Here is a 16,068-nt window from a genome sequence, read left to right as displayed (position 1 = left end):
GTACCTTAGTCCGGTGGTTCTCCACCTTTTCCCCGACATGAAGCACCTGACAAGATGATGCTCGCGTGCGTGACACATTGCACACTGCATTTAACAGCTGTACTAAAGAAAACATCCTAGATATTTTATTGCTGAAAATGATGCAGGAGAAAGATAACATTCTTTAATTTCAGTAACTGCTTATAAAATATTATTAAATGTTATTGTTTTCACAAACATTTTAATCTTTGCTTACTGCAGCAGTGAGAAATCTGGGACGGATATGCATATGCAGCAAACAGTTTTTCGATACATACAAACTCTCATGCATTTCTCTGTGAACCTCAGGAAATTCTGACTTCTTCTGAAGTTTATGCAGAGCAGAGTTAGGAAATTTTCCCCTTTCAACTCACCATACAAAAAAAATACATTCAAATTCTGGTACCCCCTCAGAAATAGTCCTTCAAAATCCCTTCCCTGCCTGTGAAATAACATGAAAACCAACTAAAAAGACTTGTAGAAATTATATAGCATACAGCCATACCTTAAGAGCACTAACACCCAGGACTTGAACAGCAGCAACCTTACCTATGAAAACGCAAGACTGCAAATATAGAACCCAGTACACTTACTATTGGAGAAACAAAGCAAGCCAGACTGCTCTAGATCCCTACACAGAATCTACATCCTAGTTAGCAGAATCCCTCACCTCTGTCAAACATGCAGAATGCAGATTGACCCTTATCTAATACTGAATAAAAGACCATAAATTATAAACAAGCACACAGAGAAAAACTGAAACTCCAAGGAGAGGGGGAGGTGCACTGTGATGGCAGGGGCAGGGTACAGCAGGCCTGCAACATTTCTGGCTTGGACTGGTGGTGGCAGTGACTGCCAGGGTTGAGGGAAAAGCAACAACAGGGAGCAATGATGAGGAACTTTAAGCATCAGCTCCTTACTTTTTACTCTCCTCAGGCAGCAAGCACAAGTGGCTGTTATGCAAAGTGTTGGGCTTGCTATGTCACATTTTTGGTGACACACTGGTTGATAACCACTGTCTTAGTCAACTCTGGGGCCCTCATTTCTAGCACCGGGATCGTGCTTTCAGTGCTAAAAGTGAAACTAACATTTTTAGCCAGATAAATTAGCTGTTTTAGGGCTTTTGAAATATTGTCTCCAAAGTCTCTTCATCAGAAATTCTGTAGTAGATGTACTTGAATACTTCGGGTCATGGTCTTGCTGCATGACCCGCTTTCGGCTCGGCTTCGGCTCACAGATGGATGATCTGACACTCTTTGCTGGAATTTTCTGATATAAGGCAGAATTCCTGGCAAGCCTTCTAAGTCCTGATGCAGCTAAGCTGCCCCCATGCCATAACTTTCCACCGTCATGCTTGACTGCCAGGATGAGGTTCTTACGTTGGAAGGCAGTATTGGAGTTTTCGCCAGGCAAAATGTTTGTTATTGTCAGGGCCATCCTCGGAGGGGGCGGGGATGGAGATGGTGAACTGAGCCCCCTGCTTTAGAAAGTCCCACATGAACATTGAGTCAGGAGGGCCGTTGAGAGGGGAGCTGATGTGGCAGGAGCTGTGCTCCGTGCTCCCACTGCTACTTCTGAGTTCGCTGACGGGCTCGATGTGGCTCCCTCTCGCGCTCTCCTCTTGTTCCGCTGGGCTGTTCTTCATGGCCATGAGGTGGACCAATATTAAATCTCGAGTGGAGGAAAACAGGCAACTGCTGTTCAAACTCTGAGAGTAGGAACCCCGTTTGAGTATATTTACCCTGGGCCCCAAACCCCTCTAGGGCCAGCCCTGGCTTTGGTGATCAAAAAGTTCAACTTGTGACTCATCTGCACAGAGAACATTAGTCCAAAACTCTTGTTGGTCACCCAGATCCTCTTTGCGAATGAGACGGGCAGCAGTGCTCTTTTTAGAGAGCAGGGCTTTCTTCCTTGCTGCCCTCTCATGAATGCCATTCACGTTCCATTTTTTTCCTGACGTTTGGTCCATGGATCCTGTGAAATCAAATTAAAGCTGTTCAGTCTTGAAAACACTTATGTAACACAATGACAGTTCAGAGATGGTGGCTGAACTCATGTATTTATTTATTTGAAATCTTTTCTATACCGCCTAGCCAATTTTAGTAGGCCTAGGCGGTTTACAAACATTACGTGCGTAGTCATAAGTTTAAAATAAGTTAAAATCATTTAAAATTAAATGCAAAGGCAAAATAAAAGAAATTTAAGATGACATACTAAAGAGAAATATAGTATACATTTATTTATTTATTTATTTACAGGAAAAGAGAGTGAATGCAGATGAGCATAAATGTGTTTTCATAGCCTTTTTTAATTCCTTTGTATTCGTATGAGCCGGATCGAGTTTGGTATGAGCCGGATCGAGTTTGGTATTGAATTCCATAGTGTAGGTCCTGCTTTCTTGTTTAATCTAGCCTAGCTGTCCTGATGTTTGGAACCTGCATATGACTTATGTCCATGGATTGTAAATGGCACGCAGGTTGACATAGCTGTAAAGACGAACATATAACCTAACTGTAGATGAATTGTGTATTAAGTGGTGAATAATGGATAGTACTTTGTATTGAATACGTTGGCAAACTGGAAACCAGTGAAGCTGTTGTAGGACAGGAGTAATGTGTTCTCTGCGGTTCGTATTTGTGAGAAGGCGTGCAGCAGTAATTCTGGTTCAATTGAAAGGGGCACAGAGCGGAGTCTGGGAGGCCTAAATAAATATTGTTAATGGTTTGACAACAATATTGTCCCTCAACATGGCCGTGTTTCGCCGGTGGGGCTGCGTCAGGAGGGACCCAAAAATGAATTTCTAGGAAAAATGATCAAATGAATTAGCATTAGAATAGCAGAGCAGTGGCTGATACAGCAGTGGAGACAGTGAAAACATTCAGATTTGTAAACATTATAAACATAGAGAGGACATACCAGTCAGTGACACACCAGCAACGGAGATAGCTACAGTATCTCCTTCTGCAAGTATCTTCTGCAAGTATCTTGCCTACGCCTTGTATATTCCTGTAAATAGTCCGTTGCAGTTTTTATTTATTGCTTTAATTCCTCCACCTCCTGCTCTTTGTATACTCCTCCTTGTTCGCCCTCCCTGTTCATTGTAATTTCTACCTTTAAAGTTACATTGTAAACCGGTATGATGTATGCATACTAATACCGGTATATAAAAGTTTTTAAATAAAATAAATAAATAAATAAATGGTGTGAAAGTTTTGTAATATAATGAATACTGCCGAATACCTTCATAAGCTTGTAACTACGATGCGGCCAAGGCTTAAAGTCAGTGATCAGCCAGGTTAGTCCAGTGGTGCTTATACGTGCATAAAGTATTTTTCTGCAAAAAAGAAGTAAACAATGCAACAGAGGGACCGTGAGCAGTAAGGTATTAAAAGCAAAAACAAAAAGCTGCTCGGTTTAAAATATGTGTGGCCGAGTCAGGGTACAGGGCAAGAGCAGAGGGAAGACGAACTGATTCCAAGTGTAACTGTCCTGAGAGAGTAAGGCAAGGGCAACTTACTTACACCACACAAAGTCATCTAAAAAAGAGGAATATTAAATGAGACAAGTTAAATGGTGAGGAGGGGGTGCATGCTGACACCAGGAGCGTCACTTACTTAATCCTTATACATTAGGACAGGCACTGCAACGTCAGTACTGCGATTAAGGGGTAGATTTTAAAAGGCCTCCGCACATAAATCCTGGGTTTATGCATGTGGCTGGGCCTTGTGCATGCTGCGTGAATTTTCAAAGGGGCCTGGCCAAGCACGTAAACCCTGGAACGCGCACAAGTGCTGGGCCTCTTCAAAGGGGCGGGCGGGCGGGTCTGGGTGGGGAAGGATGGGACAAAGGCCGGCGGGACAACAGCCATTAGCCGCTGTCCTGGGGAAACGCTCGCCATTAGCTGGCTGGCGCATATAAATTACTTCTGCTCCTGAAGAGTAGCAAGTAATAAAAAAAAAAAAAAAAAATCAGGCAAGGAAGGTTAGACAGGGGATTAGGGAACTGGGGAAGGCCGGATTGTGTTGCCCTGCGGAAATTGCAAAAGTTCACCACCCTTGTGCGCGCAGTCTCGCACGCATGTTATAAAATCGGCGTGTCCGTGTGCGCGTGCCGAGAACAACGTGCATATGGATGCGCACACACATGTTATAAAATCTACCCATAAATGCATCCCGCTAGAAGCGGAGAAGAATATAAACAACAAAAAGGCACTAAGGAGAGGGCCAATCGAACTAACTTCTCTCTCCGCTGTTCAATATAGGCAATGTATTCCCTTTAGGGTATTTTTCCTTCCCTTGCTAATCCGATTGGTCATTGTATGTCATGTGATCTGCTCATGGTCTCTCTGTCGCATTGTTTACTTCTTTTTCCTAGAAATTCATTTTTGGGTCCCTCCCGACGCAGCCCCGTCGTCGAAGCACGGCCATGTCAGGGGACTGTATTGCTGTGAAACCGTTAACATTAAATTAATTCAGCCAGCATCTTTGAACTGTCATTTCATAAGTGTTTTCAGGACTGAACAGTTTTAATTTTATTTCACACATTCCTGTTTCAGTTTGCAATTGTGTGACTTTTTTTTTTTTACTCCAACTGTGGTATTTGCTGGTGCATAGATCCTCACATAAGAGAGGCCTGCAGATCTTCCTGGTATGATGAGCTTTTCTTAAAACCATGTTCCCTTTCAGCATGTGTGTATGTGGAGCACAGTTCCTGCCACAGTGACCTGAAATCCTGTACTCATGAAAATCACAAGTTAATTTTATATATGTAACATCTACTCAGAGATCAATTCTGGGTCTGGATTGTTTTCATGTTTTCATTGGCAACTATTTACTAGATACTCAGGAAAAAGCCAGAGAGAGGGAGAAAGGGTTATTTGTTTTAACCAAAGATTATAACTTTATTTATACAACTTACACTTGAAAACTTGGTTCTTCGTTAGTCATCAAAAAATACAGAGGAAAGCGTGCAGCAAAATACTATAGATGAGAAAAGAGGGAAAGGTGCAAGAAGTTCATAAACTGTGCAAGAGAACTTCAGTGAACTTCAATAATGTCAAACAAGTTGTGTTTCATGGGTAAATCGTGTCAAGCGGAAGCAACAATCTAATGAAACAAATATAAAATTATGACAGCATAAATCAAGATAAATCAAAGGACAGTCAAAAGGCATAAACTTCAAAAAGAAGTCATACAAATTACTTACAATACACGTCAGTTATTTTAATTTATGGCTGTTGCTTGTGTATACATTTTCTTGACTGATGAGTATTGTAAACAGTTTGTATAATTTTCTTTTTGAAGTTTATGCCTTTTAGACATTTCTATAGTTGTGGGCAAAGGTTTAGGCACCCCTGGTCAAACTGTATGTTTCAATTAATGTTTAAGTGAACAGAAGCTGACACAACCTCTTTCCAGGTACAATGTTAAACATGCAGAAGTACAGGAAGGGGGAGGAGTTCCTGTTCAGAATTGCTAAATGTCATCCAATGCTGGGGTGGCCATGTAAACTCCACAATCACACTTCTACACACTTTTCTCTCACCCTGGATGACAATGTTAATTATAACATCTTTGCTCAATGTTAAATGCAAAATTACTATTTATTTGCTGATTTGAACAGACTGATAATAACAACATAGTGAATTTGGTATGTGCAAACATTTGGACACCCTTCCAGTTGATTAATTACTACTTTAAAAAAACGTTAAGACCCAAAACATTGATTGACTCATTAGGCCTTCAGTTAGAAAGGTGAAGGCAATTCCATGGCTTAACAAATACTCTGACTCTAATTGTTGCTCTTTTTACTTTCAACAACCATGGTCTCCTCTAAACAGTTGTCTGAGCATTTGAAAATGAAGATAATTCACTTTTACAAAGCAGGGGAGGACTATAAAAGGCTCTTAAATTCTTCTAGCTAGCAATTTCAACTTTCAGAAACATTGTTTAAAATAGACATTACATGGAACTGTTAAGCTCAGGGCAAAATCTGGAAGACCAAGAAAAATATCTGATAGAATTGCCTGAAAACTGGTCAAATCTGCAAAACAGAACCCACAGATCATTGTAAATGACCTGCTGAAAAGTTTAGTCGTCACCGAGCAGTTTCCATAGTATAGTGTTGCTTACACAACGGTGATCTTCATAGGATAATTGTCAGAAGGAATCTTAGGTTTTGGGTATTTTTTGTTTTTGTTTTTTTTTGGTACAGCCATATCGGGAGCTATTAACTATTCCATCATTTAAAAAAATAAAACTTGTTGTAAGGGAGAGGGCTTTTTCGGCAGTAGGTCCTAAATTATAGAATCCTCTGCCATTAAACCTATGTTCCATGTTGGACCTGATAGTTTTGCAAGGGTCTAAAGTATTACCTCTTTACTCGAGCATTAGATTAAATTTTTACACTGTTTATTTTGTGTTTTAAGTTATGTTTTATGTTTATTTTTCTATGAATAATATTTATATATTCTGTAAGTCGCTTAGAATAGCTAGTGCTGTGATTGATGGGTTAAAAATAATTTTAAATAAATATCACAAGTCCTAGTCTAATGTATGTAAAACAAAACCTTGATAAGTCTGAGTAATTTTGGATCAAAGCATTTTGAACTGATTAAAGTAAAATTGAACTGTTCAGTCACAGCTACACATGATACATTTGGAGAAAAAGGGTGGAGCATTGCAAGAAAAGTACAATTTGCCAACCATTAGGCAGAGATGAGGATCTATAGTGGTTTGGGGTTGTGTGGCAGCCAGCGGCACAGGAAATTGTGTGTGGGTGGAAGGAAGAAAGGATTAAACGAAATATCAACATACTCTAGAGGCTAATGTCCCACAGTCAGTGAAGAAATTGAATCTGAAAAGAGGATGGATATTTCAATAAGTCAGTGATCTGAAAGCTACCCCAAAGTCTACTAGGGATATGCAGAGGCAAAATTTTCATTTTGGATTGTTTATTTGTTTTGTAGGTCACCTCCATATGTTTGATTAATTTCAAACAAAAAAAATGTATTTCATTTGTTTTTTTATTTCCCATTAAAGTCAATGGGGGAAGTAATGCAGCCTATTTTAAGCTTCAAATTTTTAATTTTTCAGTCAATTTTAAGGAAATTTGTTGCTAGAGAATATCAGAAAGGGAAATAGAATTCCAAAGCAAAAAGAATGTAACAAAATGGCATCAAAAGTGGCATGAATAACCTAAGGCACCGTAAACGGCAAGAGGATACCAAAGATGGCAGGATTTCTCCAAAGCACCATCACAGGAGCAAAGCAGCAGCAAGAGTGTCAAGAATATCCTAAAGCTAAAAGAATGGGCACCAATAACAGTGACATGAAGCCTACAAGAGGAGCAAAATGGTACCAAGAGTGATATGAATATCTATGGCACCATGAAGGGGAAACAAAGCAGCAAAAGTGGCAGGAAAAATCCCAAGTACTGATAGAGGGGCAAAGCACCACAAAGAGTGGGATGAAAGCTCCAAGACAACATGAGGTGTAAAGCAGCCAGCCACAGTAGCAAGAACACTCTAAGGTGAAGAGTCTGTGGTATGGCAGAAAGACCCCAAAGTTATAGGTTCTGGGGTATGGCAGCCAGGTTGATTGGCAACATGACCTCCAAGGTGGTACATCATGGGCATAGCAACTAGGCAGAGTGGCTGCAAGACCCCTGAGATGTAGTATTAGAGGCATGGCAGCGAGGCAGAGTGTACTGAGATATACAAGATGGTACATCACAGGCATAGCAGTTAGAGTAGCAACAAGAGCCCCAAGGTGCTACATATGGGGCATGGCAAGAAGACAGAATGACAGCAAGATCTCCAAGCTGATCAGGGACATGGCAGCAAGACAAAGTGGCGGAAAACCCCTCAAGAGACATCACAAACAGCACAAAGGCATCAAAACTCCCAAGGCTTAGAGTGTGGGGAATCGCAAACAGCACAAAAGCATCAAAACCCCAAAGCATACAGTAATGGGCCATTGCAAACAGCATAAAGACTTCAAAACCCCCAAGGCCCAAAATTTGGAAGATCACAAACACCACAAAAGCCTAGATAGGCCTAGACAGCAAGGCATAAAAATAGAGAAGAGATGAGGTTGGATGAGAAACTTGTATTTGTTTTGGGAACAAAACACCCAGTCTAATTAAGAAAGAAGCAGGCTGGGATAACTAGACAGGGATCCAAACAGCAAACAAAACAGAGGCATCAAAATCCCTAAACTGGTAAATCTGAGACATGGCAGGTACTACTAGTACTATTACTACTACTGCTGCTACTTCTTAACATTTTTTAGCACTGCATGACATACGCAGCGTTATATAAACACACAAAAAAGTCAGTCTCTTCTTAGTAGAGCTTATAATCTAATAAGAAAAACATACAGGAAAAGAGACTTGGAGTATTTCATAAAGCAAGACAACGGTTAAAAAAGAAAAAAAGAAAGTTGTTAATGAGGCTAAAAGCAGACAATTAGGGCTAAGGGAGCCACTTCAAAAAGGTGGGACTTTAGATAGGATTTAAACACAGCTAGAGACGGAGCATGACGCACCAGTTCAGGAAGACTATTCCAAGAACAGGGCGCAGCCAGGTGGAAAGCACGGAGTTGGGAATTGGCAGTAGAGGGGATGGGCACAGATAGGAGAGACTTGTCCGATGAGCGGAGTGCCATGAAGAGGGGGTGTAGAGAGAGATAAGAGAAGAAAGGTAGTGAGGTTCTACAGGGGATGGCATTTGTTGGTGAGAGAGAGCAGCTTTAACTGTATGTGGGAGCGGATAGAAAGCCAATATAGTGACTTTAGAAGAGGGATTGTGTGAGCAAAGCGACTGGCGAAAGAGAAGTCATACAGCTGAATTTAGGACAGATTGCAGTGGGGAGAGATGGCGTGCCGGGAGACCTGTGAGGAGCAGGTTGAAATAGTCTACGTAGGAGGAGATGAGAGAGCGAATAAGGTTTCTGTTAGTGTGTTCGGAAAGGAAGGGACAGATTTTGGCAGTGTTATAGAGAGAGAAATGGCACATTTTAGCTGAATTTTGGATATGCATAGAGGAGATGGCTCCTAGGTTTTGGGCTGATGGGACCGGGTTGACGACAGTGTGATCTACAGAAACAGAAAGGAAAAAGAGGGGAGTTGGGCTTGCGGGGAGAAAGATAAAGAGCTCGGTCTTGACCATGTTGAGTTTGAGTGAGCAATGTCAGACGAGGAGGCTGAGATGGGGGACTGGATTTTTGGTGAAATTTCTGATGGATGAAAGTAGATTTGGCAGTTGTCTGCATAAAAACGGCATTGAAAGCCATGAGAGGAAATCAGAGCCCCAAGGGAATTAGAACATAGTGAGAAGAAAAGAGGGCCCAGGACACGCTGGCTTTTGGTGCCCCCTCATCCCCCCCCTTCCCCTTTCAGGCTTGTGTGCTTGTACACCCACAGGCCGACTCAGAAGAGCAGTGTGGCACTCTGACGGGGCACCCCCGGGGTCGCCCTGGTGATGGCCCTGATAGTAGTCGCTGGACAAAACACGTTCCGAGAATTATTCCTGGCTGTGGCCTGCTGTTCTAACACAAGCAAACACCGTTAAGTATTTAAAGAGCTTGATGGTAAAGACATCCTCTTCAGGCTTGATGGGCGTTTTAAACATAGAACTGTGCAGGTGCCCTTTCTTCCTCTTTGCTGTTTATCTGATAGTTAAGAATCATTTTATATCACACCGTATGATTATGCTGGCATCTACAATAAAAATGTTTTGTTTTTCAAACAAACTCCTATATTTGTCACTTCCAGCTAATCTAACTATATTTTTTTAAACGAATGTATTTCTTTCTTTTAGAGCCCAACATTTGAACTGCTCGTTGAATGCTTAGAATATGTTTTCATGTGAATGTTACCAATTAAAATGATGTATTTCTTTTCGCCAAAGAAGTCTAATCACCGTGGATCTAATTGCGGTGAACACGTCAATCAAGAAAACAGCTCTTCGCACTCCAGCCTTGGCATTGATGACTTCAGCTTAATCCGAGTGCTGGGGAAAGGAAGCTTTGGGAAGGTTAGTGTGCATATACTCAGTGTTCCTCCTTGCATGTCCTCTACCCTGCTTGTATTTGCTTGCACAATTTGACTTTGCCCTCTTCCATCCATCCTGGGGGGAACGGTAGTGGCAAAGGGCTGGATACGGAAGTGGCCCTTTGTCACTCCCTCCCTCACTCAGTTTCTGTTTTGTGTTAGGTCATGCTTGCCAAATTAAAGGAGAACGGCTGTTTGTATGCGGTGAAAGTGCTGAAAAAGGATGTAATTCTACAAGACGACGATGTGGATTGCACCATGACTGAGAAGCAGATCCTGTCCCTAGCAAGGAACCATCCATTTCTCACCCAGCTCTTCTGCTGCTTTCAGACATCAGTAAGTACAGCTCTTTCATTCTTTTATACATAGGATTTCTTGTTCTTTTTGGCCCGGCTCACCTTCCTCCAGACCGGACGTTCCAGCCCAGTCAGAGCGTGGCCCAGCTCTGCTTACAGCACCCATGGGGCAAGGAGAGAGAGGCTCAACACTGAGATACAGTGCAGTGAAAGGAAATATACCTGAGTAACTTTAGCCAAGATATTACCCAGATAAGTCCGCCCCTGAATATACCCAGCTAAAGTTACTTTAAGGCTGTGATTTCCCTGATCAAACTTACCTAAGTAAATTTATTTAGATAGCGCTGAATATCAACGCTACCTGGATAAATTTAGTTCATACCCCCTGACCCCCCCCCACTCTCTCTCTTTTTTAAATCCAGGTAAAATTTCGCTGATCAGCAGGGTGAGGAATTTAAATCTAAGGATTTGTCCAGGTAACCTTAACTTAAAAGTTACCTGGACAAACCTTTTTTAGTGTTGACCTCTCTGTTTTTAAGGTTTGAAACACCTAGAAACCACTCTTGATGACAAAAACAATGAAAAACATTTTTGTTAGATAAACTCCAGAAAAACACTATTCCCCGGCACATTCTTAACCTGCCTTTTTCAGAGCTGTGACTGGAAAATTGAAGGCTTTGCTGAACTGCAAAAATTAAAGCTATTATGAGCCCATTTTTTTTTATCTTCTTGGGAAAGGATTAAATGTTTTATTTTAGAGTAAATTAAATTACAGACAATGTTGCATATTACAACATGCCCAAAAAGTCAGAGGGGATATGTTACATATAATCCAAATGTTGTTAAGTGTGAGGAAAAACTTGTATTCAAAGGAGAGTCTCAAAATCAAGTGCAATTTATTCAGACACAATGTGGTGCTCCAGTGCAGTCTTTTAAAAAGCCATTCCACTTTCAATTTGCCAAGTTTGACAGGATGTGAAACTTTGCAGATAAACAATGAAATTCCCCCACAGGGCCATGTTTCGCCGGACGGCTTCCTCTGAGGGAAACAGCTGGAGCAGGAGACATTTCAGAGATACACCTTAGAGCAGCTGTCAAAATGTAAACACCTTATTGAATAAACTGCAGTTGATTTTGTTTTGAGACTCTCCTCTGAATACAAGTTTGCAGATTACAACCTGCGAGGGTGCATGCGATTAGAACCAACTGCCGCCAGACTGTTCTACCCCAGAGTACCTGATACGTTTTTAGAGAATTTTTGTCAGCAAGTGAAAACGGTGCTACCATCCAAAAAGTTCAACATGGTGCCCGATACCAGCTTGATGTTTCATGAATTAACTGCATCAGGGGCTGAGCTTCTAAAGAATGCTCATCTGTGTACGCGGTTTCATCCAAAAATCTCACAAACGGACCTGCCGGTCTCAAGAAAACTGGAGCCTCGTGGAAGTCCAGGGGCGGTTGGGTCTGATCTCACGTGTCATGGCTTGCTGATATTTAATTTGATTTAATGTAAATTGTTTACTTGGCTTTGCCTCCTTGATTGAGACCTTACTTTTGTGGCGTAGTTTGGGCGATGTTGAGTATATTACAACACTGCAAGTCAAATGTTTGAATTAACTAGAAAAGGCACCAGTTCTAGTGCTCTCACCGTGAACGCACCGAAACACTGCTTTTTCATACCCTCAAAGAACTCAATTATCTGGAAAATAAACACCTACCTTTACAGTTTATAAACACCTAAAGCCAGAAGCCCGCTCCATAAACTAGCCCATCTCAACGACAGTCCTTAATAGGAAGTCAAAGATTGCGTCTTTCTTAAGAACCCAATACACTAGCACCTTGAATCTCATCCATCAGGCTGTGATGAAATTGCTGGGTTTCCCTTCACAGCAGAGCACTGGGAATTAACTCCACAACATGCCCACCTCCTGCCAGACTAATGACAGATGCAAGGTCTCCGAGTCCAACTTAGGTCTGGTGCATGCCCTTGTTACTGGGCCATCTGTTGAGCTTTCATTTGATGATTTAAGACTTAAAAGGCCAATGTACTGAAGTGCACCAATGCTTTCACAAGCATTAATATGGGATGAAACTTGCTGTTAGTGTGCACAATATAGTTAATGTGCATTAACATCACTTTTAATACCTGTTAATTTAGCATGCAAGGGTTTTAATGCAAGATCTATGCTAATAAGGTAATGAAAGGCAAAACTATGCAGATCGGCTCATGACCTAATAAATGGATAAATATCATGCATTAAAACTCACAGCTGTGAACACAGACCAGATAACATCTGCATTAATGTGCTAACTGTAATGCTAATAAATTAACAGAAAACCCATTTGCATATCATTAACATGGACCATTAATGCGAGCTGATAAACACACATTAATAGCTAAAGTTAATGCACTTTAGTGTGTTGGCCTCTTAGTAAACACAGTTGGTGATGAGAGAGATGGCAAGAGACAAGAAGGAAGATGAAGATCTTTTTCTCAGCTCTGAGTTAATTCATATGTAAGCCGATTTTTCTCTTTTAAGTAGAACTGATTAGAAAAATAATCCTGTAAGTTTTACTGCCTTACTGCAGCTAGTTTACCTTGATGATAAGGTGGAAAATTGTTCCTCAGCAATAAAAAAAAAAACCGAGCAATTAAAAACAATTAAACCATATGAAAATCTTGAGTGTCTGTGAGTGTTGAGAGAATATATTGGGTAAGTACCACTTGCCAGGCATTTCTAGAAATAATGAGACATTAATGATATCTGTCCAGCCTTTTGGCTCTATAAACACCTTGCTTTGTGTCATGTGATTTGACTCTGCAGTCCTGGTGAGGGTAAATCTTGAGCTTGCTTCCAGAAAGTAGTAAAACCTGTGAAGTTAGTGGTTAAGTATTTGCCGTCACCAGGTAGCTTTTGTCCTTCTTATTTAAACATAGCTGCAGTGTACCAGTGGGTATTTCAGACACACGTCCTATGCTTGCTATCTGTGCCCTCTGCAAATTAAAATTTATTGCTCACTGCAGTATTCAGAATGCCTTCTTTATAGCAAGTACTGTTCTAGAAAGGCTTGTGAGGGAAGGAATATCCCATTCACTTCTAGTGCTTTGATATCTAAATAAAATAGCAGCTGATCAAGACTATAAATAAACTAAACCACCCAGCTCAGTGCTGACCTTGTGTACCCAGAGGAACTGTGCAAGATCCAGTTCAAGAAGCTTCATATTTGCTGGAGGGGAGTAGGGGGTGCAAAGTGGAACATTTCCAGAGCCACTCCCATTTCATGGAAAGAAACAATTTCATGGAGTTGGTGTGGTTCACAGTTTGGGAGGTGACAAGAATTTGATAGCCATAATCAAGCATGTTTAAGCACCAAGGGCTGTAATCTAACTTCTTGTCTTGATGCCATGAAATGTATACCTCTGACTTTCAAAACCTGGGAGCATAAATAGCTCCCTTGATGGTCTGCACACAATTATAATTTCAGAAGGGTGGTGACGGCAAGAAACACGATAGATCAGATCTCCTTTTCATGCAGAATTGTATTCTCTTTGCACCTTGTGCTGTACTTACTAACAGTGACCCATAGGTGGCAGCACCTGACATTGTAGGACTAGCATCAGCAATCTTTAAAATCAGGTTATAATGGATTATTTTTATTAATTAATTCTTAGATATTACATTTATATCAGAATAAGCTGATTTTCTACCAGAATTATCAGACGTGAGAAGTGGCCTCTTACTTTGTAAAAATTGACTGCTTTCCCTCCAAATGTTAGCACAGTGCGTGCTGTGGGAAATTAAATCATGTCCTATGTCCTCCCCTTCTAGAGCTTTCAAAGTCTGCTTGCAGATATGTATCTATATTTCAGATATGGCTACAGTGGGCGTAGTATATGCTTGTCAAACAAATAGCTGGCAAAATACTGCCCAGTGCTGCCTAATACTGTTAGGTGACCTGGGTCTACTGAAATATGTATATGGAAGGTAACATTTCAAGCTGGCATGCAGGCGCACTTTGGGCATAAACATCGGCACACGCCCATTTTATAACTTGCACTCATGTTTTAAAATCGCCTGGCCGCGCACACGTGTGCCCAATTTTAAGTGGGCATGTGCCTAGGCACAAAAATCCTGATTCTCCCACATAAGTCAGGACATTTTATAACAGGAATGTGTCCACGCCATTGCCAGTTTAACCAGTTCATCCACCAGTTCACCCAGTTAAGAACTAGGTCCGCCTGGTCTGATAGCCTTCATTCCCCCCAGTTACTCCAGACCCTTCAAACCCAGCAGAAATAGCAGATTTCTTTTATTTTTTAAGCTACACCTTCTCCATAGCAGAATAAAGTTACACGGCAGTGAACTTGGGTGTGTAAGTATTTACCCATACACCTCTTGGCCTCGCCCACACCCAGACCACGCCCCTTTTTGAAATCAAGCGAGATGTGCATGCAGCAGAAGATCCACGTGCAGCTGGGCAGCTTTTAAAATTTGGTGGGTGCGCCCATCTCCCAATTTTGGCATGCGCCAGGCTTTTAAAATTCACCTTAAAGATTTCAGAAACACAGCAGACCTTAACCAGGCTGGTTGATGAGAAGATTTATCCCTAGTTCCCATTTTTAACATGAACACAGGTGGGAAGCAAATATTTTGTAAAGGAGGCTTTATGAAATTACTGCATGTGTGTCAGGTATGGAACCAGCCTAAATAATTTATGGAACACAATCAACAGAAATTTAAAACATGCTGTGATATCATTTCACAACTAGAATAATGAGTTTCCCAACTAACTTTCCATATTAGCCTGGTCAAAGGGGAAATCGGTTAAAAGAAAACCTACAAAATTATTGCACAGAGATGATACTTTTCTACAGCTAACAAGTGTGTAAAGATGCATTCGTTAGGGACTGCCAGTTTATCAATAAATCTCTAACACTCAGTGGTCTGCAGCCATTGCCGCTGACCGCCACGCTCACCCTCAAGCTGGCTGGGCAGCTCCGGGCCCAACGAGGCACATCCTGGCGGTGGGGGAGGGCTCCTGTTCCACGGCGCCTGGTGTGCCAGGCTCCGCCGGCGTCGGCTGTTCTTGCTGAAGCAGGCCGCCTGCTTCCGTTCTGCTCCTCAGACCTCCCCTACACGCGTGTGTGCCGACTGAGCCCTCTTAAAGGGCCAGTAGCGGAATCTTGCAGAGGCGCCCTCTAATGATGTCATGGGGCCTCTGGTATTAAAGCCTGCCTGGACCTGCCTCAGATGCCTCGTCAGTAGGTTAAACTCATGGAGTAGCTGTTTGCCACACAGTTCCTGTGCTCTGTTTTCGGTTCCTGATCCGTGCTTCCTGTTCCTATGTCTCTGATGGTTCTTGTCTCCTCGACTGGTGGTTCCCAGTTTGTCTGGTCCCTGCTGTCTCGCCTTGTCTTCCTCCCTTTGGATTGCTTCTTTGGCTTTGGACTTCGGCTTTGGACCTCGGCTTGGACTTCGGCTTCTTCTTTGGTATTGGATTCTTGGCTGACCTCTGACCTACTGGACTTCACTAGATTGCTGCCTACCCAACCTCAGTTTGTCTTTGTTTCTGCTGCCTGCCTCGACCTCTGCCCGAACTGACCTGTCATCTTCTCTCTGGCCGCCTTCTACCACAATGATTCTTCTTCATCCAGAGGCCCGCACCTAAGTCCAGCCGGCCCCGGCACCCAAGGGCTCAA

At 42.0% G+C, this 16,068-nt stretch overlaps 1 protein-coding gene across 1 annotated transcript in view; it reads left to right on the top strand.

Annotated features, from left to right (window-relative positions):
- The window catches only part of PRKCH (protein kinase C eta), a 246,047-nt gene that overhangs the window by 142,725 nt on the left and 87,254 nt on the right, over positions 1 to 16,068 (top strand). Inside the window, 2 exon segments of the mRNA XM_029598155.1 lie at positions 9,929 to 10,054; positions 10,234 to 10,407. Coding sequence (XP_029454015.1) covers positions 9,929 to 10,054; positions 10,234 to 10,407 — 300 coding nt within the window.

The sequence above is a fragment of the Rhinatrema bivittatum genome, chromosome 4, assembly GCF_901001135.1.
Source record: "Rhinatrema bivittatum chromosome 4, aRhiBiv1.1, whole genome shotgun sequence".
NCBI lineage: Eukaryota > Metazoa > Chordata > Amphibia > Gymnophiona > Rhinatrematidae > Rhinatrema > Rhinatrema bivittatum.
Note: the sequence above shows the minus strand (reverse complement) of the source record. Positions and strands in the feature narration are given on the sequence as shown.